Source organism: Protopterus annectens, chromosome 3.part0, assembly GCF_019279795.1.
Source record: "Protopterus annectens isolate FY-2018-M chromosome 3.part0, PAN1.0, whole genome shotgun sequence".
NCBI classification, from domain to species: Eukaryota; Metazoa; Chordata; order Ceratodontiformes; family Protopteridae; genus Protopterus; species Protopterus annectens.
In genome coordinates, this window is record NC_056731.1 from 1,519,223,861 (window position 1) to 1,519,248,508 (window position 24,648).

The 24,648-nt window shown below is 38.5% G+C and overlaps 1 protein-coding gene across 6 annotated transcripts in view; it reads left to right on the forward strand.

The window, feature by feature from the left end:
- The window catches only part of CHCHD7 (coiled-coil-helix-coiled-coil-helix domain containing 7), a 321,467-nt gene that overhangs the window by 229,297 nt on the left and 67,522 nt on the right, over window positions 1–24,648 (forward strand). For all 6 annotated transcript variants that reach the window (XM_044065553.1, XM_044065554.1, XM_044065556.1 and 3 more), the window contains one exon: window positions 12,075–12,173. In XM_044065553.1, the coding sequence (XP_043921488.1) occupies window positions 12,075–12,173 (99 nt within the window). The remainder of the gene's footprint in view (window positions 1–12,074; window positions 12,174–24,648) is intronic.

Below are 24,648 nucleotides of genomic sequence, written 5' to 3' on the forward strand. Positions count from 1 at the left end.
GGATTTTGGTGGTGTAGATTTAATGAGACTATGCGATAAGTGTGATGTTGTGCAAGTGTTTACCTTTTCCTCTTGGATGTCAAGTTCAGTCTTGGTTGGAGAGAGATTTACCTCCAGTTTGGCTAGATAAGTGCATCTCTCACAGGTTGTAGTGTCGGGTGGTAGGAGAAGAGGGTTGTCTGTGTACATGAGGCAATTTCTACATTGCCCCAAGATGCCCAGATTCATCAGATAGACAGGAGAGAACACTGGGAGCTGACCCTTGGACATGCAAATTGCTAGGAGTGGAAATAGACAATAAACTAAAATTTGACATTCACATATCCTTGACTATAACAATAAACTAGGAACACTATACAGAAATAAGCAACTTCTCACCAAAGCAGTAAAGATTTCAATAGCAAATTCCCACCTTATCTCCACCCTACTTTATGCCTGTCCAATATATACCAACCTAAGGCAATGCGATTTAAACAAGCTAGAGACCTGCTACAACAAAATCACCAAATTCGCCACAAGGGCATCCTACCATAGTCACCACTGTCTCTCACTTGCTGAACTGGGCTAGCTTGAACTCCCTCTCCTCCTTCAATGGTATCAACTCTCATTCGCCCACAAACTAGTAAATCATCCATTAAATGTCCCATCCCTCCAGAATCTACTCCAACCCTATCGCACCACCAGACAACTAAGATCCAGCAACAAAAATCACTTGCAGATCACTAAAGCCAATAATTCTGCTGGTGAAGCACTATGCTCTTGCACCATAGCCAAATTATGGAACTCCCTCCCACCCACAATTACCTCCATACCATCATGCACCCACTTCAAAACTTTACTAAAAGCACACCTAAAAACATGCTGGCTATGCCCTTGCAACTCCCACTCTAATATCACCCTCCCCATCCAACCACTACCTTTCTTTCCACTCCACTAACTACCTTGATTATAGCAAGCTCAGATGCTCATAAGCCAGTACTTATTATACAGCAGGAACTTCTTCTTGTAACATTTGTTAATGTCTGTTATGTACTTCACAGATAAAGATTCTAGTTGTCTACTGATGTAATATGTTCTTCATCTGTAAATATGTTGTAAGTAATTGCTATGTAAATTGTTAATCGCTCTGTAATCCAATGTAACTACTGTCTGTTTATTTTAACTGTGGAGCTTCTCTCCCTGGGCATCCGCTGAAAATGGACCTACGTCCAGTCAGACACTCCCGGTCAACAAATATAAATAAATAAATAAAAATAAATAAATGCTTGAATAAAAAACTGTTTTCCTCTAGATAAGTGAGGAAAGTGAGTACAAGAGCTGTTTTTCTCTAAGCAAGTGAGGAAAGTAAATGCAAAAACTGTTTTCCTCTAGGTAATGAGGAAGGTTGAGTGCTATAGTAATTAGTAGCTTATTTAGTTCTTACAACAATTTCTGAACAAGTGCTGAGCACGAATAAGCAAATTCAAGTGCTAAAACTAAGAATCTGTATCTGCACTAGACTAGTTACAGGGAAGAAACAAGTGTTAATGCGGGCTTACATATCAGAAAGTTGAGAGAGATGGAAAAGATTGCCCAGACAGCCAATAACTACAATGTCTGGGCCAGAACCACTCCTTATGTGGTAAATAGGTTATCTAGTGCTTACCACTCCCACTGACAAGCTAGAAGGCTTCCCTCCAACACAGAAAGGCTTGGGGTGGCTCAGAAGCTTGCATACAGTCCCGGATACAGCCAGTCTGTATCTGGACTGCACTAGTTACAGGAAAGGTAGGAAACAGGCTTACAGTTTTTTTTTGTTTTTTTTTTTTTTGTTTTGTTTTTTTACAGAAAAGTAGCCAAAACAGCAGTAAAAACAATTCAGATGCAATGCAAGCTAGCACACTTGAGTATGTAGCAATATTAGACCAAACACAGTTTAAAAAATGCAATTAAATTAAAAATTACTAAAAACAAGTGCAGAAGGAATGTATTAGGCTGTTAACTAGCAGGGTCTATTATGCAAGTAATCCTTCAGATAGTCAGATGACACAAGCTGTAAAAAAACAGTTATACCAACTTAAGACACAGCAGGAAATAGGGGGAGGTGGGACAAAACACTTTCAGCAGAGATCTGAAAAACTGTACAGTGAATCAAAAATAATAGTGCACAACTCTGAATAAAATTAGTCCAGCAACAATTGACAGTACACAATTCTGAAGAACCAAAAAAAAAAAATACTTAGCTCTGTATATTTCCAGATAGTGTACAAAAGTGTACACAGCAGAGGAGATGGGACTGGTAGGAGTGTCTGAAATCAAAATATGATCTCACTGTACTCAGTTGAGTGAGAAAATGAGATGGGCCCAGTAGGAGTGTCCAAAAGTGTACAAAAATATGGAGGAAAAGGATTAAAATCACCCATTCATTTAGCAGATTTTTCAGACATATATACCTAGGTAGTGCAGGAATTTCCAAGTCAAGACTGGTTCACCAGATCTGTCAAGGGAGAAAATAAGTTCAAAAGGACTGCCAAACAAAACAGAGAAAAACACAGGGATCATCAGAACTGAGATATCTGTGAGGGATCAGTCATGACTCAGCCTGGTTTGGGAGGTTGCAGCACAGAAAGGAACATTCCTGAAGGCCCCATATATTCCTTCAGAACTGAATGGGATAGCAGATAGACTGAGAAGAACCAATGCACATCCACATATATGGATGCTACACAGGGAAACTTTTCCTAGACTTCACTAATAGAGTAGACTGGAAATAGATCTGTTTGACTTTCATGTGAACAGGCAACTGACAATTTTGCTAAAGGCTAGCAATTCCAGGGGACTGCAGTAAATGCCTTTTCCCTGAATTGGATTTGTCTGTTTCTGTACACTTTACCTCCAGTACTCTTGATCTTTAGAGTACTGATAAAACTGCTGACAAAATTATTGGAGGATAAGCAGAAAATGATCTTTATAGTTCCTTGCTGGCTAGGACAGCACTGGTTCCTTTTCTCATACAACTTGGCAAGAGGAAAATGTAAGATGCTGCCTCAGCAAGTGGACCTTCTAACACAGAACAGTGTCTTTGCTGCATCCAAACCTGGGCACACTTAGGCTGATAGCCTGAATGATCTCATACTAATCACAGGAAGGCATGTATTTTGTGAGGATGTGTTAAACATTATGAGTGAGGTTAGGAAACCCATCACAGTAAAATCATACCTATCAAAATGGAGAAGATTCTCCTTCTGGTGCCAGTTCAGGGACTTTAAGCCCAGAAATGCTAAGCTGGCTTTGGATTTGAAATACCCGTCAGATCTCTACAAGATTAAATAGATGTTTAGCTTGTATATCTATTAAAGTACATCCTTCACTTATTTCAGCCTGTCTACCTTTGGAATGCCCTTTATATTCCAGGCCTTCACTTAACAAGAAGATCTGCACGTTGCCTTTTAGTTTAGTTGAGACATTTCTGTCACTTTAATCTGTGTGATAAAAGTATTATTTTATATCTCATGCTAGAGTGAGACGTTATTTGGCAGACATGTGACCATACTTTTACTACAGCATCTTTCCAAATAGTGTCCTTCTTTATGCTCTTTAAATATTCTTTCATGTTGAGGTGGCAGTTAGCAGTGCTGTCTTGGCTGCATCTGAATAGCTCCTTGGCTAACTAACCTAACCCTTCCCTTGTTTAGAGTGAATATGGGCGCCATAGTCGAAAACACATCTGACACAGATATCCTCCAGAAGGGCCTCACAGAAACGGATAACTGGTGCCAGAGCCATGGCCTGAAGTTAAACGCCAAAAAATGCATAGTCATACCCTTCGGGAAAAACAAGGTTACCCCTAGCTACCATATAGATGGCAATCCACTGAGCACAGAAAAAGTCATCAGGGATCTGGGGACCCAAGTTGACAGTAGCCTTTCGTTTGACACTCATGTTGCTAAAGTAGTTAGGAAAACCATAGTCGAAAACACATCTGACACAGATATCCTCCAGAAGGGCCTCACAGAAACGGATAACTGGTGCCAGAGCCATGGCCTGAAGTTAAACGCCAAAAAATGCATAGTCATACCCTTCGGGAAAAACAAGGTTACCCCTAGCTACCATATAGATGGCAATCCACTGAGCACAGAAAAAGTCATCAGGGATCTGGGGACCCAAGTTGACAGTAGCCTTTCGTTTGACACTCATGTTGCTAAAGTAGTTAGGAAAACCTTCTATATCGCCCACCTGATCATGAAGGGATTCACATCTAGATCAAGGGAGGTCATCGTCCCCCTGTACTCATCACTCATTAGACCTATGATTGAGTACAATGCCCCGACCAGACACCTGATGCAGCTTGAAAGGCCCCAAAAGTTCCTCACCAAAAGGATAAAGGGTCTCAAAAATATGTCTTATGCTGCCCGACTGAAAGAACTCCAGCTCTATTCAGTCTCATACCGCTTGCTCAGAGGTGACCTGTGCCTGACATATAAGGCCATGTCAAACCCAGATTTGATGAATATGCTTCACCTCAAAAAATCTAGATCCCTCAGAACCACAAGGGCGGGAGACTTGAACCTTGACACGGTTATAAATAGAACATGCTGGAGGGACAGATTCATCACCCAGAGACTCCCTATGCTGTGGAACAAAATCCCGGTACATGTGAGGCAGAGCACCTCACTGGCCTTGTTCAAGAGGAATCTTGACCAATGGATGGGAGATCGCAGATATACCCCAGGGATTACTTCAGTGTCGCTGCTTGACAGAGGCACAGAAAAATTATAGGCATAGTTTTTATTCAAACTAAAGGGGTGGCGAAAGCCACATAACTATGGGCTAGGCTTATAAATGCCCTTGGGCAGATAGCCTAGTATGAACCTATGAACCTATATATTTGCATGTTAAAACGGAAATGAGTTCAAATGACTACTTGCTTACTAACGGCTGCAGTAGTACTAGAATGTGAAGAATTTATGTTGATTGGCTCAGCTGAAAAAACTAATTATGTGTGATAGCGGTCTGTCTGAAGATTTCAAATCTATAAAACTAAGGACTTCAGAAACTAGATGTATTATAGATCATATCTTTGTAAGTGGAATTTGATAAATGTTGCTCACTGCATATTTATCACACAGAGTTGAAGTGTAATAGAACACATTCATCAGTGGCACAGCAGTATGATTTATTTATATATGATTTTCATTTCCCAGACTTCATAAGCCTGTAAAAAATCATTACTGTTCTGAAAGATGTCTTTGCAATGGCTCTGACAACATCTGAGTGACTGTTGCTGCACATATTTACTCTTTTCTTTGACACTGTAATTGAATTTGTTTACCTTTTCTAGTTTTTCATAAGCCGAATAACCCAAAATATTATGAGAATTAATTTCTTTAATTCCTTTATCTTAAAAAATGTATTCTTCCTTTTTTATACTAATGCCAGTAGCTTTTGAACCATTGTCTTTAGTTGGTGCTATGAGCATGCTAACAGTGTGCAAATAGTTTTGCTTTCTACACCTTTTAATGACAATGCTTCAGAATTATCATTAGACAAAGTATTACATCCTGCACCTCTGCGTAGGTTAAAATCAGCATTTCCTGCCTATAATCTGGCTTGCACTCTTGCCTCAATGCCTCTGGTGTATTTTCAGACTTCTTTGTTAATTCTTTAATCGCACCCACCCCAGCTGTTTGTTGGTGCAACTCACTTTCACGTTTCTATTCAGCAACATACAAATTGCTTTGAACACTGTTTTCTTTCCTTTTAGCTATCTTTGCAAAATAGTTCTTTCTACAGTACAATCTGTAATTTTCTTTGGTGTCCCTTTACTTCATGCCGACAGTGGTCCCAGTACTGCATGTTCATTGCTGCATTTCTCAGCTATTTCAGTTAACATCAGTCTATCACCAGTTTTTGCCTGGGCCAGCATGGATGTCAAGGGTACCCTAGGAGGTCGGTGATGTCATTCAGTCTGTGGGGAGTTGCTCATATGACATACCAATTTCCCTTCTCTCTTTCAGTGTTCATGTTAATGTCTGTGGGGCAGAAATGCAATGGGGTGTTGCGGGGGTATCACTCCACCTACACAGCAGCTCAACCATCTCTCATCCTCAACTTCCTCAGACTATACACCTTTACCACGCGACATCCCCAGACCTCATTAGCCCACATTACCACCCTCCCCTACAGGATAGGAATGGCCATCCCTCCCTGCCACTGCGTCAGTCACCAGAACTGTTAATAGAACTTCGGCTGCCGGGGCTATATTCAAGGCTTTATCCCTCTACACCACTGGAGCAAATTTGATTAAAAGTAGGATAAATGGTTCGTCTTATACCAGTAACCAGACTAGTGCATGAGGACTGAATTTTGACATCACCATATTTCTGTGTGTAGCGTGGCTCCATTTCTTATTTCTTTTACTGTTACAACACATTCTCACTTTATTTTACTCACATTTATTCTCAAACAATGTCTTACTCTGTCTTTGTACTATTAATTTCATTTGCTTTAAATACATCTACAGCGTTTGGCAAGATCATATTTGTTTATCTTAAGAGCCTGTCCCTTGTTAGATCCTGTTTAAGCGACAAACTGTTCTCTTTATTACTGAATTATGCAACTCACTGAATTCACAGTCTGTTACCTGATGCTTTAGCTCAGTAGTGTAAGCACCTGTTGTTTCTGTATAAACTTGAACAGTCAGTGAATAAGCAGCAAATTCTTCTCAGACTCTCAGTAAATATTAAACTTATTTCTAATTAATGCTATTTTGTGTTGTTCCTCTTCAGAAAACTAAATGTGTTACGCAACTTTATTGCTTCTTTCCCAGTAAAAAGTGGAAATATTTCACATGTGTATTTGCTAGCCTCTCGGCTGTTAGATTCACAATGAGGAACAGACTGGATTTCTGATTTAATAGCCAGTCAGTCAGCAAATGGTGATAATCAAAAAAGCAACAGTAGGATTAAGTATATTATTATTTCATTGTTCAGTTTTTGAATAACCATGGTGCAGAAACAGCAATGGGTATAATTTATCACCTTACTCACATGCTTTCAAGTGTCTAGTAGAGGGAAACCAACTGCATGAAGGCTCCTAATCAGGTGTGTGACCCCTAGTGGTGCAGTGGCAATAAAGTTGCCTCTGGGTGATAGTTTCTCTTTGGAAAAAGGGACCATTACATCTAACAAACCAGGAATGGAGTTTCTAGAGTGTTTTCGGTATGAAGAACTGTTTCTTCCTTATTGAGGTGTATGTAGTACATCCCATTTTTGAAGTACAGTGGATATAAAAAGTGTACACACCCCTGTTAAAATGCCAGGTTTTTATGATATAAAAAATGAGACCACAATAAATCATTTCAAAACTTTTCCCACCTTTAACCTGTACAATTCAGTTGAAAAACAAACAAATCTGTTAGGGGAAAAAATATAAAAAATAAAAAAACATACAATAAGCTGGTTGCATAAGTGTGCACACCCTTAAACTAATACTTTGTTGAAGCACCTTTTGATTTAATTACAGCATTCTGTCTTCTTGGGTAGGAGTCTGTCAGCACGGCACATCTTGACTTGGCAATATTTGCCCACTCTTCTTTGCAAAAGTGCTCCAAATCTGTCAGGTTGCGAGGGCACCTCTTGTGCACAGCCCTCTTCAGGTCACGCCACAGATTTTCTATTGGATTTTGGTCTGGGCTGTGGCTGGGCCATCCCAAAACTTTAGTTGTTTCTTCTGGTGAAGCCATTCTTTTGTTGATTTGGATGTATTTTGGGGTCATTGTCGTGTTGAAAGGTGAAATTCCTCTTCATCTTCAGATTTCTAGCAGACGCCTGAAGGTCTTGGGCCAAAAGTGACGGGTATTTGGAACTGTTCATAATTCCCTCCAACTTGACTAAAGCCCCAGTTCCAGCTGAAGGAAAGCAACCCCAAAGCACGATACTGTCACCACCATGCTTCGCCATGGGGATGGTGTTCGTTTGGTGATGAGAAGTGTTGTTTTTGCGCCAAACGTACATTTTGGAATTGTGGCCAAAAAGTTCAACCTTGGTCTCGTCAGACCATAACACATTTTCCCCCATGCTTTTGGGATACTTGATGTATTGTTTTGCAAATTTTAGCCAGGCCTGGATGTTTTTCTGTGTAAGAAAAGGCTTCTGTCTTGTAACCCTACACCATAGTCCAAACATATGGGGAAACGGGAGATTGTTGTCACATGTAGTACACAACCAGTACTTTCCAGAAATTCCTGAAGCTCCTTCAGTGTTGCTATAGGTCTCTTGGCAGCCTCCCTGACCAGTTTTCTTCTTGTCTTTTCATCACGTTTGGAGGGATGTCCAGTTCTTTGCAACATCACTGTTGTCCCATATTTTCTCCACTTTTTGATGACTATCTTCACTATGTTCCATGGTATATCCAATACTTTGGAAATTTTTTTGTACCCTTCTCCTGACTGATACCTTTCAGCAGTGGGATCCCTTTGATGCTTTGTAAGCTTATGTGAACCATGGCTTTTGCTGTAGCAGGCAACTGGGTAAATGTCAGGAAAATCCTACTAGGACAGCTGAACCGTATTTGGGGTTAATCAGAGTCTCTTTAATTGATGGTGGGTGTGTACCCAAGAAGACTGAATGCTGTAATTAAATCAAAAGGTGCTTCAACAAAGTATTAGTTTAAGGGTGTGCACATGTATGCAACCAGCTTATTGTACGTTTTTTATTTTTTATATTTTTCCCCTAACAGATTTGTTTGTTTTTCAATTGAATTGTACAGGTTATAGGTCATATTAAAGGTGGGAAAAGTTTTGAAATTATTTATTGTGGTCTCGTTTTTTATATCACAAAAACCTGGCATTTTAACAGGGGGGTGTACACTTTTTATATCCACTGTAGGAAAGGGAATCATGTTGGTGCACCTTACAGTGCCGGTCTTAATATGGGATATTCTAAAGAAAATTTGTACGAGACCTTGTAGGGGATCTTAAAGTTTGGTTAAACTTTATAATTTATCTACTCCAGATTGTATGTATATTTTATGTTTTCATTGTAGCCTGTTTAGTAAGTTTGAGATGTTAGTTATGTTTTTAACCAGAAAAGTTTAAAATGGTGCTGGATAGCTGTCTTCATTGGAGAACACAGTAGCTGATACCATAGGAGCAGCAGGGTGAGATGGACATTACCATTGCTCAGAAGGTCCTATCCTTGCTTGAAAATGTTTTAAAGTTTGTTCCTGGGAGATGTTTTATTATATTCCTTCATTTACAGCATCACCTTATCAACCCATTTACAAAAGACAGCACTCAGCTTGGAGACATTTTTGTCAGTGTTGTAGCTAATATACAAGCATCTGAGTTCTATCAGACCACACAACATCTTTTCTCAAAAAAAAAATAAAAAACATTTGCAGGCTTAACATCCCCTACCATTGTCTTCCTGTTCTGTTTTCCAAAGTAAAAGAAAACAAACGTCTGACAATGCACACCCCTTAAGTGCTCAGGATCTGATGGGCTGTACCTTATTCTTATCTGAATGCAGTACTTTTATTGCCATGCCCATTAAGCACATATTCAAAAGTTTAGTGTCATCAGGCTCATTCTCTAAAATTTGGAAATCAGCCATAATTCCTAAAAGCAAAATACCAAACCCCACCCGCCTTGAAGAGTACAGTCCTCCCTCTCTAGACGACTTTAAAATATGTGTATTCACAGTTAACAAATTATCTAGATTAATATAAACTGCAATGTTTAAACTGGCATGGTTTCCAAAAGAGCCACAGGCCCACTGCACTGTCTTGACCAACCTGTGCTTTACCAGTAGAATCTATAACATGGAGTTGATATTCCAACAGGCACCATATTTTTGTAATCTGACCCGAGTGTACAATACACCTAGTATACTAACAGCTAGCAGTTATATTCTCTTATAAGTTATGCTTCACATCATATAAGCCTGCATTATGATAGCATCTCCAAAGGCTTCTCACTTAACCTAGGACTGGCTAACTGCCTGGCTGAAATAGCAGTCTACTCTAAAATCAAGTGCATGATATTTGGTGCTCACAAAGAGCAAAAAAAATTCTCAAGGCAAACCAGCACTGTAGATATCCCCTCCCCTTCTGGAAACACCATGAAAGTACTTGGCAAGTGATCACTAGGACTATAAGATGCCCAACCACATACACCTTTAAGCAGACAAGCTTAAAGGTTTGTGACACTCTTTTTCAAACACTTAATAGTGCTCACCACTCAAATTGGAACCACCAGTTCAAATAAGAGTCTAGCTAGGCTTTTCATCAAATTCAGAACTCACATGGAGAGAAAGTGGTATATTACAAGGCCAAATAAAAGTAGTACTCCAACTCTTAACTCCAGCCACCTACAGAAACTAATGGATGTACTACTAAACATTGAAGTACACAAATCTCGAGCAGCTAATGACTGATCCCAAAAGATGAAAAGCCAAAACAGTGAAAAAAACAGCACTTATGTTTTTTTGCAGGAGGGCAAGCCCCCTGCACTGCTCATGTGGGGGGCTGTGCCCCCATCCCCCTGCTAATTATATATACCATCTCCAAAATTGCTGTACAGTGGCGAAAGGGCAATTTCCCAGACCCCCACTGTTCACAGTCTTGCATGGACTTAACACCATCAGATGTGATCAAATGAGTTTCATTCACTTCTACTGGTGTTAAACACATTCAGGATTATGAACGTTCAACTATATGGTCTGTTTCCAAACTAAGAAACTGCTAGTGAAATCCACATTTCTTTTCCTAAACTACATGCCACCATTAATCATTAAACTCCAACTTAAAGTAGGCCGTAATAATAATGGCTTGTTGCTGTTTTGTGGACATTTCCATAGAGGAATACTACTGCATCTCAGTTTCTAAAACCAACATTCTGTCTAATAAACTTCAATCCATTAATCATTAGGCACTCATGTACAAACTGTAATATCTCAACTGTCCACCACTCGCTGTTAAACTCGAGCCCATAGGATCTAGGACTTCTGTGTACTTCTGAAATGGCTCATTCATAATTGTCAATCCCTCTTCCACCACTTAGCCTCCACATCCTGAGCTTTTTCCACAGATGGTCCCAAACAGCAAGTCCTATTCATACAACATCACAAGTAATCCCACTTTATCATCTCTTGAACTAAACCTCAAATCTCATCTGTTAACTTAGTCTGTACCGCCTTTGAATCTTCCAAAACTATACAAACATTTTATTTCATTGTTGCATCATACTGTATCTTTTGAAGAAATTGACTTTCCCAGTTCACAGCTCCACTGCAGCTAGCCTACTTCACCAAGTATCTCACACACTCACTCAGGTATACAGGTATTGTAGTAATACATGCATTGTATTTTCTTATATAGCACTCCATATTCTTGTATATTATTATTTTAACTTTATAAATTGCTACATCCCTCCATTGTATGCAATTATATAATTTAAGGGATAAATTGTTTTAGGTATGTGCTTTCTTAATAAAGTTACTGCATGGTATATTAGTTAACATTATCTGGAAAAGAGTAACTGCTCCTTACTTAAATAAATAAACACAATAAATAAATTACAAAAATGATGAATATTTCTCAAAACCATACCATATTTAAGAGCAAAGTTTTGCAAGCAGTACAGTTACCAACCCACTGCCATTGTACAAAGTTGTTATTTTTCTGTCTTGGCCTAAAAAGCTTGAATATTTAGAAAAGCGGTTTTGCTGTTTGTACTTTAGTGTACAACTAAATGGTGTGTTAAACTGCTATGTCCAGGTAATGGCAGATTTGTATCTCTTATATTGCAAATGTCTCAACATGAGATATCTCTTTTCCTTTTAAAAGAGATGTGAAGATGTTTTAGTGAAGAAGTACTGGTGAATGTGGAGAAGGTGTTTTATTTTAATACCAGTGCAAGAATGTATGCCTCTGTCAGATGTCTGCATATCTATGCTTATGATTAGTACCCTGACATATCTCTACATTCCTTTAGTCAGCGTATGCAGATTACAGGTTTCCAAGTGTGCATATTTTTGTAAAAATGCATTTTAATATTGGCCATTACTGAGGTATATTTGTATATATTTTTAAAGGAATCTGAAGCTTCAAGGAAGTGCATGGATGAAAACCTCTACAACAGAGATGCCTGTTCCTATTATTTTTTAAAGTACAAAAAATGTAGAAAGTTTTGGGTAAGTGAACCTTGAAGACAGCTTTAACCTTGAGATATGCAATAGATATACAAGTTTAACTTTTTTGCATTGGTCTGTTGTAGCTCACTGCCTCATCATTGGTTCAATATTTAGAGCATCTTTGTAGAGACAGCCTCAAAGCATGTTTCCTAGCTTAGTGTGGACAACAAGCGCAGCAAACTTTTGTTTCCATGTGGATATCCATTAAGGACTTTCTCTTGAAACATCAGCATAAGTAGGTGGCCTCTATGTTCTTCTGTTTTTTCCATGCTGTTGAGGACTGAACTCATTTTCCGCTGAAAAGCAATGTAAGTTCTGTCTCTCTCATCATGTTTATTTTTTAAGAACAGAATCTAGTTTCTGATGGTCATACCTAGTGTTAGTCCTGCACTGAATCATGGCACTTTACAATGCCAACAGTATGAAGCTGTTAACTACCCAGAGCTGCCACAGGAATACTTTTAAAAAATATTGTACTAATTGTAAAGTTTATGAAAATTGAGTCAAACTATCTAGTGTCAATGAAGCTGTGTCTGCATTTAATCCACTTAAACAATTTTATGTTCAAAAAGATTAGTGATTTTGGAAGGGCTTCCAAGATGGCTGCACACTGTGTAACCGCTTAGTTTCAGCTCTCCCAGCATTAAAGCAGAAACTTAGAAAAGAGAGCCAGTGAATTTGTCTTATGGGGTAAATTTCAGTTACTGGCTAGTAAGTGCACTGACAAAATGCCAGCAAAGAAGAAATTTGATTACCTGAAAATCAATCATAAAAGGTGAGGAGAATACATTAATTGGGAAAAAATTCTGTAGCTGTTCAGCAAAACACAGTTCAAGCTACAACTTTGGTACAAGACATGACTTCCAGTAATCTAGTGGTAAAATAAGTCAGATGTGCTCAGATCTTATTAAAATAAATTAAACACTGAACAAGTATATATGACACCCCAGCACTGGCCCGGTAATCAAGGACCCTCAATCCTCACCACTGGCAACAGTGGGGGACGTACACACTGGGATGATGACAACAAGTACACACACAGTAAAGTACAATTTCCCTTAAGAGCCCACAGAAATCACAGTCAGTCTGGGGCTGATTTCTCCCTGTTTCTCCAGATCACCAATAAGACTCCCCAGTGGCACAGCTATAGGGTTGAGATCTCAGCTGACTGGCCAAACCAAGATCTCCAGCACCCTCTCAGTCCATCCAATGCTTCGTGTCCCTGCCCAAATAGCTGACACACAAACTCTTTGTGATTTGATTTATATACAAACACGGACACACACACACACACACACACACTCTCTCTCTCTCTCTCTCTCTCTCTCTCTCTCCTGGGAAAGGCTGGCACAGATTTACTGGCTATGACCCCTCCCCTTCTGCACAAACTATAAGGTAGTTTCCACTGCCACCAGCCACCACTTATCAGCTACTTTAAGGCCCTTAACAAAGGGTGTCCAATCCTACTGTGTAATATTACTATTAATCCAAATCTTTGTCTGACCAAGAGCAAGGCTGTTTAGGAGTGGCCTATACAATGTCACCAAACAGATATGCAAGTTCCCTAAGAGCTTAAATATCTCTAACAGACCAGCCACAATTAAAAGGTTTAAATATATTTAATAATATATAAAGTAATATGTTACATCAGAGTTAAAAATCACAGGAAATATGTAAAACAACATTGCAAGACAGTCTCAAATAAATAAGGAAAACATCCAAGCTATACTTTGCTATATTGCTATCTAGTCTAAAAGAGTTGCTATGCCCTAAAAACTTACTTACAGCAAGGCAAGTGCAGATGTGGTGATGATGACAGATACAAAATGTCCAGTCTCTCTCTGAGAGAGTTCTTAAATTAATATCAGATATTACAGCCTGCTTGCTGGCTTCCTCTTCCACCCTTCCACCCTCCTAGTCAAGGTGAATCCTAGTCAAAGGTATTTGGAATGGGGTCCCTCCTAAAGCTCTGACTGGAGTTGACTGTCCAAGCAAGTAGTGCTCCTCTTTAACCATTGCAGGCTTCACATTGGTTAGGTCATAGGCTGTGTCTCTCTTAGCAGTGGCCTCTTTCCCATTTACTAAGATAGGATATAACCTCCTGTGGTAGTTTGGTACCCTTGTTGTCTCAAGACAACTTACTGTTGGCATTCTGTCATTCCCACTTACTGGCTCTCCCACCTTTTGTTCCCCACGTTGCCTCCATGGACATCTATATGCTACATGGCCCCACTGGTTGCATTTAAAGCATTTAACCCTTGGTTCTGGATGTGTACCTGGACTAGTGGCTTCCCCTTCTACTCGCGGACTCTTGTTGGGGTGGTCTGGGCTGCTCACCCTGGGTTCCCTTAGACCCATAATCAGCACTGGGTATCCCTTTCCTGTTCAGTGATGCCCTGTTTGCTAGGTATAGATCTCCATTCTTCCTCAACTCTTCTGCAGTATTGCATTGCCTATCATCTAACCAGATTCTCATGTCCTCAGGCAAAGTGCTAAGGGCTTGTTCCCTCACCAAACGTGGTGACCTGACTTCCACTCACCCACCTATAAAAATAACTGCTTAGTTCAGCAATATATTTACACACACTTTCATCTGCCTTGTGTCTATGCTTACAAAACTTTTTTCTGTAAGTGCCAGGTGTTAACTTGAAAACATTCTAAAAGACAGTTTTTTACAGTATTATAATTTAAGCAATCAGTATCAGACAATTTATTAATATCAGTTACAGCTTTACCATGGAGTAAGGGGGTCAGGAACCATACGCAGAGCCCTTGGTCAACATTATACTGTTTACATACCCTTTCAAACATATGAATTAAACTATCAAAGTTATCCCCCTTTGTAAATTGTGGAAGAAATTCACTGATCTTTATTGCTTCTGGGATGTGGTTACTCCCTTCCCCATTACCTCCATGACCCTGGCAAAGTGTCAGCATCTCCTTTCCATGTTGCCTCTGCCTCTCATTCTCTTCAGCTTCCAGACATCTCAGTCTCTGCTTCTAATTCCATTTGTTTCTCTTGCCACAGTCTCTCAGCTGATTCTGTTTTCATCTGTTTGGCCTCCAGTTCAAGTCTCTAACTCCAGACAGATTTTTATGTCCTCTGTGTAAAGGTTGAACTGTACATTTTCTGAGAGTTGTATATCTCCAAGGCCAACCTGGTTGTCCTCCTGATTGTTGTTCTGTGATGCAACTGTGCCAAGGCTACATTCATTTCTGCCTTAGGTTGGCATACACCATTCCTTTAGCCTGGCACATATCCAACTGGCTCCTTGTCAACTTGCCATACTCTTCTGCTGACATGCTTGCATGCTCTCCCTAACTAAGCTAACAAAAAAAATAAAACAATTGCAATGTGAAGCTCTGAATGTTCACTGTGTGGATGATTGAGAGTACAAACACCTTCCTTAGTGACTACTGTTCACAGGCTACAGGAATTCAATATCCACACCACTACAAGCCAATTAATATGTGATTTGGCTATCCCACCACTGCCAACCAATTAATATGTGATGTGGATATCCCACCACTGCCAACCAATTAATATGTGATGTGGATATCCCACCACTGCCAACCAATTAATACGTGACACCTCAACCCTGGCACAGTAATCAAGGAGCCTCAATCCTCACCAATGGCAACACTGGGGGATGTACACACTTAGAGGATGACAGGTACACACACACAGTAAAGTACAATTTCCCTTAAGAGCACACAGAGATCACAGTCAGTCTGTGTCTGGTTTCTCCCTCTTTGAGATTTGATTTATACACACGCGCACACACACACACACACACACACACACACACACACACACACACACACACACTCCTGGGAAAGGCTGACACATGTTTACTAGTTATGCTCCCTTCTGCCCAGACTATAAGGTAGTTTCCACTGCCACCAGCCACTATTTATCAGCTACTTTTAGGTCCTTAGCAAAGGGTGTCCAATCCTACTCCATAATGTTACTGTTAATCCAAATGTTTGTCTGACCAATAGCAAGGCTATTTTGGCCTGTACAGAGTCCCCAAATAGATATGCAAGTATGCTAAGAGCTTAAATATCTGTAAACAGACCAGCCACAATTAAAATGCTTAAATATATTTAATAATAAATAATACAAGAACAAGACAATACTCAGTACGTAATCAGTTCCATCAGAGTTCAAAATCACAGGAAACAATTAAAACAACATTGCAGGACAGTCTCGAATAAATAAAGCATCTAAATTACACTTTAGTATATTCCTATCTGAATCTAAAAGAGTTACTATGCCCTGAAAACTTACTTACAGCAAGGCAAGTACAGATGTGGTGATGATGAGTGGATGTTGTCAGGTCAAAAGACAGTTACAAAATGCCTAGTGTGTCTTTGTACTTTACACACACTTCTGTATAGATCATGTCAGTATTCACAGATGACATAGAATTATTTACAAAATTCCAGATAGCTGGGCTGGCAGTGTGACAGTGTATATCAATTCAAATAACAAAAGGCTGCAAAATATGGAAGCAGCTGTAAACAGATATTCGGATGAATTGATGTTGTTGTTTGTCTTTCGGCTTTTCCCGGTAAGGGGTCACCACAGTAGAATAAACTGCAAAAAATCACAGGTTGAAGTGATGAAAAGGTGGATTGAGTATGAGACAGCTCAAGAAGAGATGTTTCAAAAAATGGTAGAAGTAGAGGACAGTGCACCTATGGAAAACCTGAGATTTTCTACTGTACCAGAGAAACTGGAAGGAACAGACTGCATTAATTTTATGAAAACACAAATAAGCACCTGGAATGATATTCCTCAGCAGGAGTTATTTGAAAGGGCACATCATGTATATGCCCCAAACCTGGTCATGAGAAAGCAGCCATTACCACTAATAGTAAAATGCAGTCTTACAGCAGAAAATTGATTCTGACAAAACTGTGGCAGAAATATAGAGTACTGAAAGCTAGAGGCAGTAGATTGTTTATGGAAAATGATTACTTACTATACACCAGGCAGAAGACGAGTAAACGTATCCCAAAAGTTAGGTAATGTCAAGAAGCAGTTTTGAGATTTAAACTACTGTATCCAGCTAACATCAGACTATTTTTCCTGGAAGGTCAAAGTAAGTTTTTGATGCAGAACATACTAAAGAGGAAATACAAACATTTATCCAACAAAAAGTGAACTATCAAACAGAAGACAACTCTGCTTTGTGTCCTTCTGCTAATAAAGCTCATAGGGAGATTATGCTAGAGAAATCTTTTCCATTGTTCCAAAGGAAAATACTTGATAGATAGAGAGGCACAGGAGTTGACCAGAAGAACCAGGAGTATGTTGTAAATGAAGCAGAGACTGAAGTTGGGAGATGAAGATCAACTGGAGGAAAACCAGTGACTTAAAAATTAATGAATAAATGTGGAATTACAAAGCATCAGCCACATTTGCGAAGTAATCTGAAACAAGAAAACCCAGAAATACTGGACTTTTTTTACTTCATTATACTTGTACAGGACTCCAAAGCATATGCCCTACTTCATGTCATTAATGTCTAAGGAAAGAGGTAACGGTAAGTAAAATAGTTTTTGCCCTTAGTAGTACTTTTATAAAATGGCATATACTGCATGTTATATACCACAGCTTTTTCAGTTATTTTTGTGTGTTAGAGATACTAAAGTAAACAGGTGTCCATTTTTCCTTCATGCTTTTGTCTTGTTCTGTTTTAAGAAATGAGGACACTGCAGTGTAAAAAGAGAAGAAAAGATGGACAAAAGCAAGTGTAAGGTAATAGACTTTTAATCTTAGGTTGTTGAGGTGAGGGAAGGATTGTGAAAGTATGCAAATCATGATATGAATAAAATTAATATGCTTTTTCTTACCTTTGCATAAGGGAATGAGTGGATTAAGGCCCTTGGCTTGATCTAACAACACGTTTTAAATGGAAGCAAGTAAAAAAAAAAAAGAAAAATTAAATGTAATGAAAAGTTTTTCTTTAGCAAATAAATGTTCACAGTGCAACATGAGAAGTTTGTAGCTGAAGGCAGCTGTTTATCTGGTTCTCGTGTTTCTGTGGAGACAAGCTAATAAGATGGTAATGAAGGCAGAAAATATTTTTCTTTCAATGGCTAAAAGATTAAGTTTTCTAAAGCATTCAAGTTGTCTTCTATATTTTGGAGAGGAATACAGTTAAGACAAATCAGACAGCACTCAGTGTAGGTAGCAGAACAGGCTATACCATGCATCTTAGCATGAATGACCTTAATTATAGTTCAGTTAAAGCCTGTGAGTGTAGCTGTCGGTCTGTAACAATTGTTCCTATTAGGACAGTTAAACTGTACATAGATAAGGCCGTGGTGGTGCAGTGGTTAGCATTGTTGCCTCACAGCAAGAGGTTCTCCTCTTCGATTCTCTGCTGGAATGCCTTCTGTGTGGAGTCTGCATGTCCTCCCTGCAGTCGAGTAACATTAAAGACATGTAGGTAGGTGCGAGCGTTAATGAGTGTGCCTTCTTTGAAGGTTGGGTGTCGGGCTGGCAACTCAGCACCGTAAAAATCCACTGCCAATCATTAGTGGACTGGAGTTCCACTGTGGCGACCCTTAACTGGGAAAAGCCGAAAGACATTACTGTTTGTAGATATACATAGTTTTGTGTGTTTCTATTAAGTTAATAGGTCATGGTGGTGTTCTGGGATGTGATTTTCTTTTAAGATTTTCATTAAATCAAAAAGTCTTGCATGATGTGACATGAATATGTTATGAAACAACTGCATAAAAGATCAATCTGCCAAACAGTGCATGCATGTAACACAAAAGCTGAAACTAGACATTTAGAAAAAGCTGTTATACATAACAGTTTGGAATAGTAACTTATCATAATGGTAACATATTCTATATTTTTGAATGTGAATGGTCTCACAGGTATAAACAAAAAAGAAAGAGTAGTGAACTATATTAAAAAAATGCAGAGTACAAATAGCTATGTTCCAGGAGACACATTTGGAAAAAACTGAGCATTGATAAAGAAAATAATTCAGGATAGTTATTCAGCAGAATATCTGGGGCAGAGGAAAAGGGGAGTACTTCCATTAATTGCTAGAGCAATTCCCAATAGTGATAGAAGTGGGGGAAAAAGATAATGATGATAGATTTGTTGCAGTAATGGGCTACTGTCAAATGGAGGAGGATTACACTGGTATGTATTATATTCTACCTAAAACTGCTACACTGGAGCTTACAAAAGTTCTAGGAAAAATAATCAGCTTTCAGTAGGGAGTATTACTTATAGGTAGGTACTGGAATTTGCATTGCAACAGTAAGGATGCATCTTGGGGGCCTAGAAGAGAAATTTATAAGAAGATACATTTTTGAAGAAAATTATATAAATATTTGGCAGGGAAGATGTGAATTCAGTAGTAGGAGCTCAGAGAGAATGTGCCTATTATCCCCAAAGGTACAAAAACTGTGCCAGGCTAGACAGAAATTGTATTTCACAGGAGCATGTTTATTTAATTGAAAGTTTTGATATATATCAGATAACTGTTTCAGATCATGTGCCAACAATAACCAAAATAAAAATGCAGGGTAATGAAATAAAAATGAGATACTAGCACTTCCCCACCTGTCTGATAAAGGAATTTAAGGAATGGGTAGTGGAAATTATTCAACAGTTATTAGGGAATATAGAAATTTCTTCAGAAAATATAGCTAGGGAGTGGGATAAAATGAAAGTTGAGTTAAAAAATAGGGCAGAAATAAAAAAAAAAGTGCTAAAGAGAAAATAATGGAATACCTGGATAATATGGTGTTTATATTAGCAAATCAAAATGTCACTTACCCGAACACCTAGTGATCGACACGTAATCACCGAATTACAAAAACTACGAACAGCCACGTAATCAAATTTTTTCCCAGGGGAAAATATCTCTTCGCCATAGTAGGGAACTTCCCCTTTTCTCCACTGTAGAGCGATCTCAGAGTTGGTATATTTAGTTAGGGAGGAGGGGGACAAAAACCCCCTTTCATAGGGTTTGACATTTTGTTTGGATTTTGGTTGGCCAAGTGATTTTTTTCCCCCTAGGAAAAAAATTGCTTACGTGGTCATTCGTAGTTTTTGTTAGTAGGGCATATAAAATATTGCATGATAAATGTAGGATTCAATCAGAGGTAGTTAGAAGTACTGGGAAGAGACTGGATAAGCAGTTCACAAAGAAACAATGGGAGGATATATGTATGGCTCCAGAATATGCAACAAATTCAAAGATTTAGGATTTTTGCTTGGAAGTGTGAGCATTGGTATTTTTGTACCCCAAGCAGACTCCAAAGAATTTTTCCTCGGGTAGATTTCAAATGTCGAAGGTGTGATGGAGAAGAAAGAAGTAATTGGGAACACATTTTTAGGAGTGTAATGAGTTGGCAGACTTTAAAAATTTCCTGCAGACAGAATCTGAATTGTCTAGACATTGTAAGGCCTTGCTGAGTTTAATTCTGGTGGCTGCCAAATAATTACTAGAAAATGGAAATCAAAGTGTAAACCAACTGTATTTGGAGGTGCAGGGCATCCAAAGTCCTGATGGTCCCCATGGTAAGACTTCACATGAGAAAACTGCAGTGGAACCTACAAGGTGCCAATATGCCCATTCTTTGCACTTCCCATTCCTCTACTGCCTTGCATCAGAAAATAGCACTTATGGCAAATACAACTGGTGAAACTCAGTCATTTGGGATTTTTCGAGCCAGGTCTGGTTTTCCATAAACTCATCAAAAGTAGTCTGGAGTATTCACATAGGGTAACTGAGGATCCAGGGGACCTGGGACAAAACGCAATGGAAAACGCACATCAGTATTAAAGAAATGATGACAATAATTTTAACTATAAAAGTCTTCAAACAGACTGGGCAGCCAGGGATCCTGTATATACTCACTGACAACACAACAGTCATTTGGTTAATCAAAAAAGTAGCAGGAAACCCACTCTTTCTTCTTTCACAGGCCAGCCATGGAAGCATGTTATCAGGCCCTGGAGTCAGGATTGACCCTCAGGACATCTTGTATTTCATCCTAGGAGAATGTTCTAGCATATCAGTTGAGTAGAACAGACATAGATCCTCATGAAGAGTTGCTGAACAGGGCTGTAGTTCTGGAGTTGGTCCACAAGTGGAGTGTGCCATTTAGACCTTTTTTGCTTCTCCAGAAAGTAAACAGTTAATCAGCTTTTGCACCAGTACACCAAGCACTGGAACCTGGCCAACAGACATATTTTCCATTAGTTGGTGAGAGAGTGTGGGTTTTTATACACCTTCCACCCATCCTTCTGTTCAGGGTAATTCAAAAGTTAAGGCACGACAGGCCAGAAGTACTGCTCACAGCACTATTTTAGCAAGGCAGCACTGCTTCTGTCTCCTACTGAGCATGATAAGAATAGACCCTGCTCCACTGCCTCTGCCTGTGGATCTCTTACCCAAAACAAAGGTTCACAATTGCATGCCAACCTACACACCCTAAGGTTGACAGTGTGGATGAACTAGCACTCATCCCTTTTAGGCAAATGTTTACCAAGGACATGCTTGCTAGTGTATGGGAGACTAGGAAAACAGACAAAAATCATATTTAGCAAAATGGAAAAGTTTCTCCTTTTGCTGCCATAGGTTTGGGACCCCAGATGGTCCACAAGGTCCATGATCTTCAAATACTTTTCAGAACTTAAAAAAAAACAGGAGTATCCTATGCCTCATTGAAAGTATATATACTTAGTATCTCTACCTGTCTGACCTTGGATCCCTTGCTGCTAGTAAAAGCAGTTCCTAAAGGGGTGTAACACCTATGGTCACCTAACAGGGGAAATCCCAACTTGAAAGACTGTGTTCCTAGTGGCCATAAGGTTTGCCAAGAGAATATCTGAATTGCAGGTACTTACACACAATTAACCCTTTCTAATCTTTTAGAAGAATGAGATAATCCAACCTCACCATATGCTCATGGTGGTGACTGAGATCTCTAAATTAGGCAGTTAGCTTCCCAGTATTCTACTGTTTCCCACAAAGCAAAGGGAAAAGGATATTGCATATCCTAGATGTGGATAGGCAGCTGAGATTTTATCCACAAGTCTATGGAAGTAAAAAAAAATGAAAACCTATTACTTACTCTTAGCCTTTGCAAAGAGAAGGGAGGGCAGGCCTGTCTCAACACAAGCTGTCTCCAAGTAGCTCTCAAGCTGTATCAACTTTTGTTATTCTTTCTATGGTAAAACTGTACCAGGGCACATAAGGGCCCACTCCACAGCAGCAGCCACCACAGCCTTTCTAAGACAGGTCAGCATCCAGGCCATTTTGGAATCAGCTTGGGCTTTAGCTCCAGAGTCAGGACAGGATTTGCCACAACCATCCTACAGGGGCTTTTGCAGCATATATTTTGCTGGGCTGTGTATTTAAACCAGAATCTATATTTAAATCATTTAGCTTACTTACAATGACCGCTTGGGGCATAGGCAAACAATTGGTGTCAGCAGTCACAGTAGCTTAAAAGCTAGTACACTCGTCTTTGGTTTTGGAAGATCAGAAGGCTGTAGGTTCATTTCCCATACCAGGCAGATTAATTATTTTTCCAAATACTGATACTGAAGTGCAGCATAATGGGAGTGCTACACTTCTGAATGTACTGTACTTACGATAAGGTGCTAAACCGAGGACGCATCTACCCAAGTTGGTGGTAGCCCAGGTGGATGTAAAAGATTTAACAGCGCTTATCAAAAATAGTAGAGGTCCTTTTAATTATATACAAAAAGAAGTCAGTTATAACACATTTAAAAATGTACAAATATATAGATATACAAATATATTCGCATGTATTCATAATTTTCCTTACAATCATATTAAATTTTCATTCCTGTTAGACCCCCAGTCCTTTTTCCATAACCGACATCTGATTTTACTTAATACTGTTGTTAAAATCCATTTACCATTAAACATTATTCATTTATACTTTCATTCCTTATAAGCATATGACATAAAATAACTTTTTATCTATCGTTTTAACATATTATTTACTTTTGTTCTTATAACATCCGTATTTAATCATATCCATGTTTATTTTATCAATTTCTTTTATATCTTTGAAAAAATACTCTTTACATAGCTTTCCTCATAACTTTTTTACTCTTTTGCATTTCAAAATTGCAGGTTCCATCATTTCTTGTTCTTGACAATGTAAATGTATTCTTTTGCATTTCAAAAATGCAGGTTCCATCGTTTCTTGTTCTTGACAATGTAAATGTATTCTATCACTTTTTTATATGGCATATTTCCTTTTTTTGGTAACTTATCAATTACCACTCTCCATAAAAAAAATCATAACATTCTACTTTCTGATTACACCATTTGCTTCTTATTTTTATAACTTTATTTTTTTTCTGTTGGATTATCCCTTGGTTTTACATAGTAATGTTATTTTCTGTCTTTTTCTATATCATCAATTTTTATTTTCCACAAAAATATTTTTTCTCCATAACATTTTTTTTTCACTTATAGACTCTACCATATCCCAAAATTTAGCATGCTTACATTTATACAGTTTTACTACTAATCTCATCTTTTTCAGATGTATGAATTAAAGCAGCATATACCACTGGGTTAATAACCCTAAACCGTCTTCCTCTTTATATACATACAAAACTCCTCTTTTTACTGGGTCTAATCTAGAACACCATATAAATGAAAACATGTCTGCAATAATTCCATTTTAAATTCTATTGCCAACATAAACACACTTGCTAAGTATGCTTTGTTTCCCATCAGTACTACATTTATCACATAAACCTGTTTACTGAATGATAATTTAAATGTTCTCCAGAAAACACATTTGTTTTATTTCTTCTGTTTTTTGCCCCATTGAATTCTACTTAATCTCCATTCTCATATTTTGTACCTATCATAGAAATTTTATTCATTGTAAAATGTATGCCTGTTGTCTTTCCATCACCTAAACATTTACTTTCTCTTTATTTAAAGCCATCCTTCTCACCTCTAGATACTCATTTGTGGAAATTATTACTTATTTTATCCAATTTTTTTTTTGCAGTTATTATGATGTCATCTGCATATGTTAACAAAAAACTGGAATTCTTAACCCTTCAGGCATTATATACACTGCCTCCGTCATTTTGTAATTTGTTTCATATACTGTTATATTCATAACTAATGCACAGAGAATACACCTCATTGGACATCCCTGTTTTGTAACACTCTTCATATTTACCTCTTGACTTAACCAGCCATTTAGAAGTATTTTTACTTTTATTACCTTAAGGTGACATATATAACTTTCTAACTTTCTCACTTATATTCTTTCATTATTACCCATAAGATTTAATGTCCAGTTGTATCAAATGCCTTATTAAGGTCTCCTCTCATGATTTTTGCTTCTTGTCTGTTCATAATATCATCCACAATTTCTGTAACTATTATTTAATAATTCTTGACAACAGTTCCCCGTTATACTT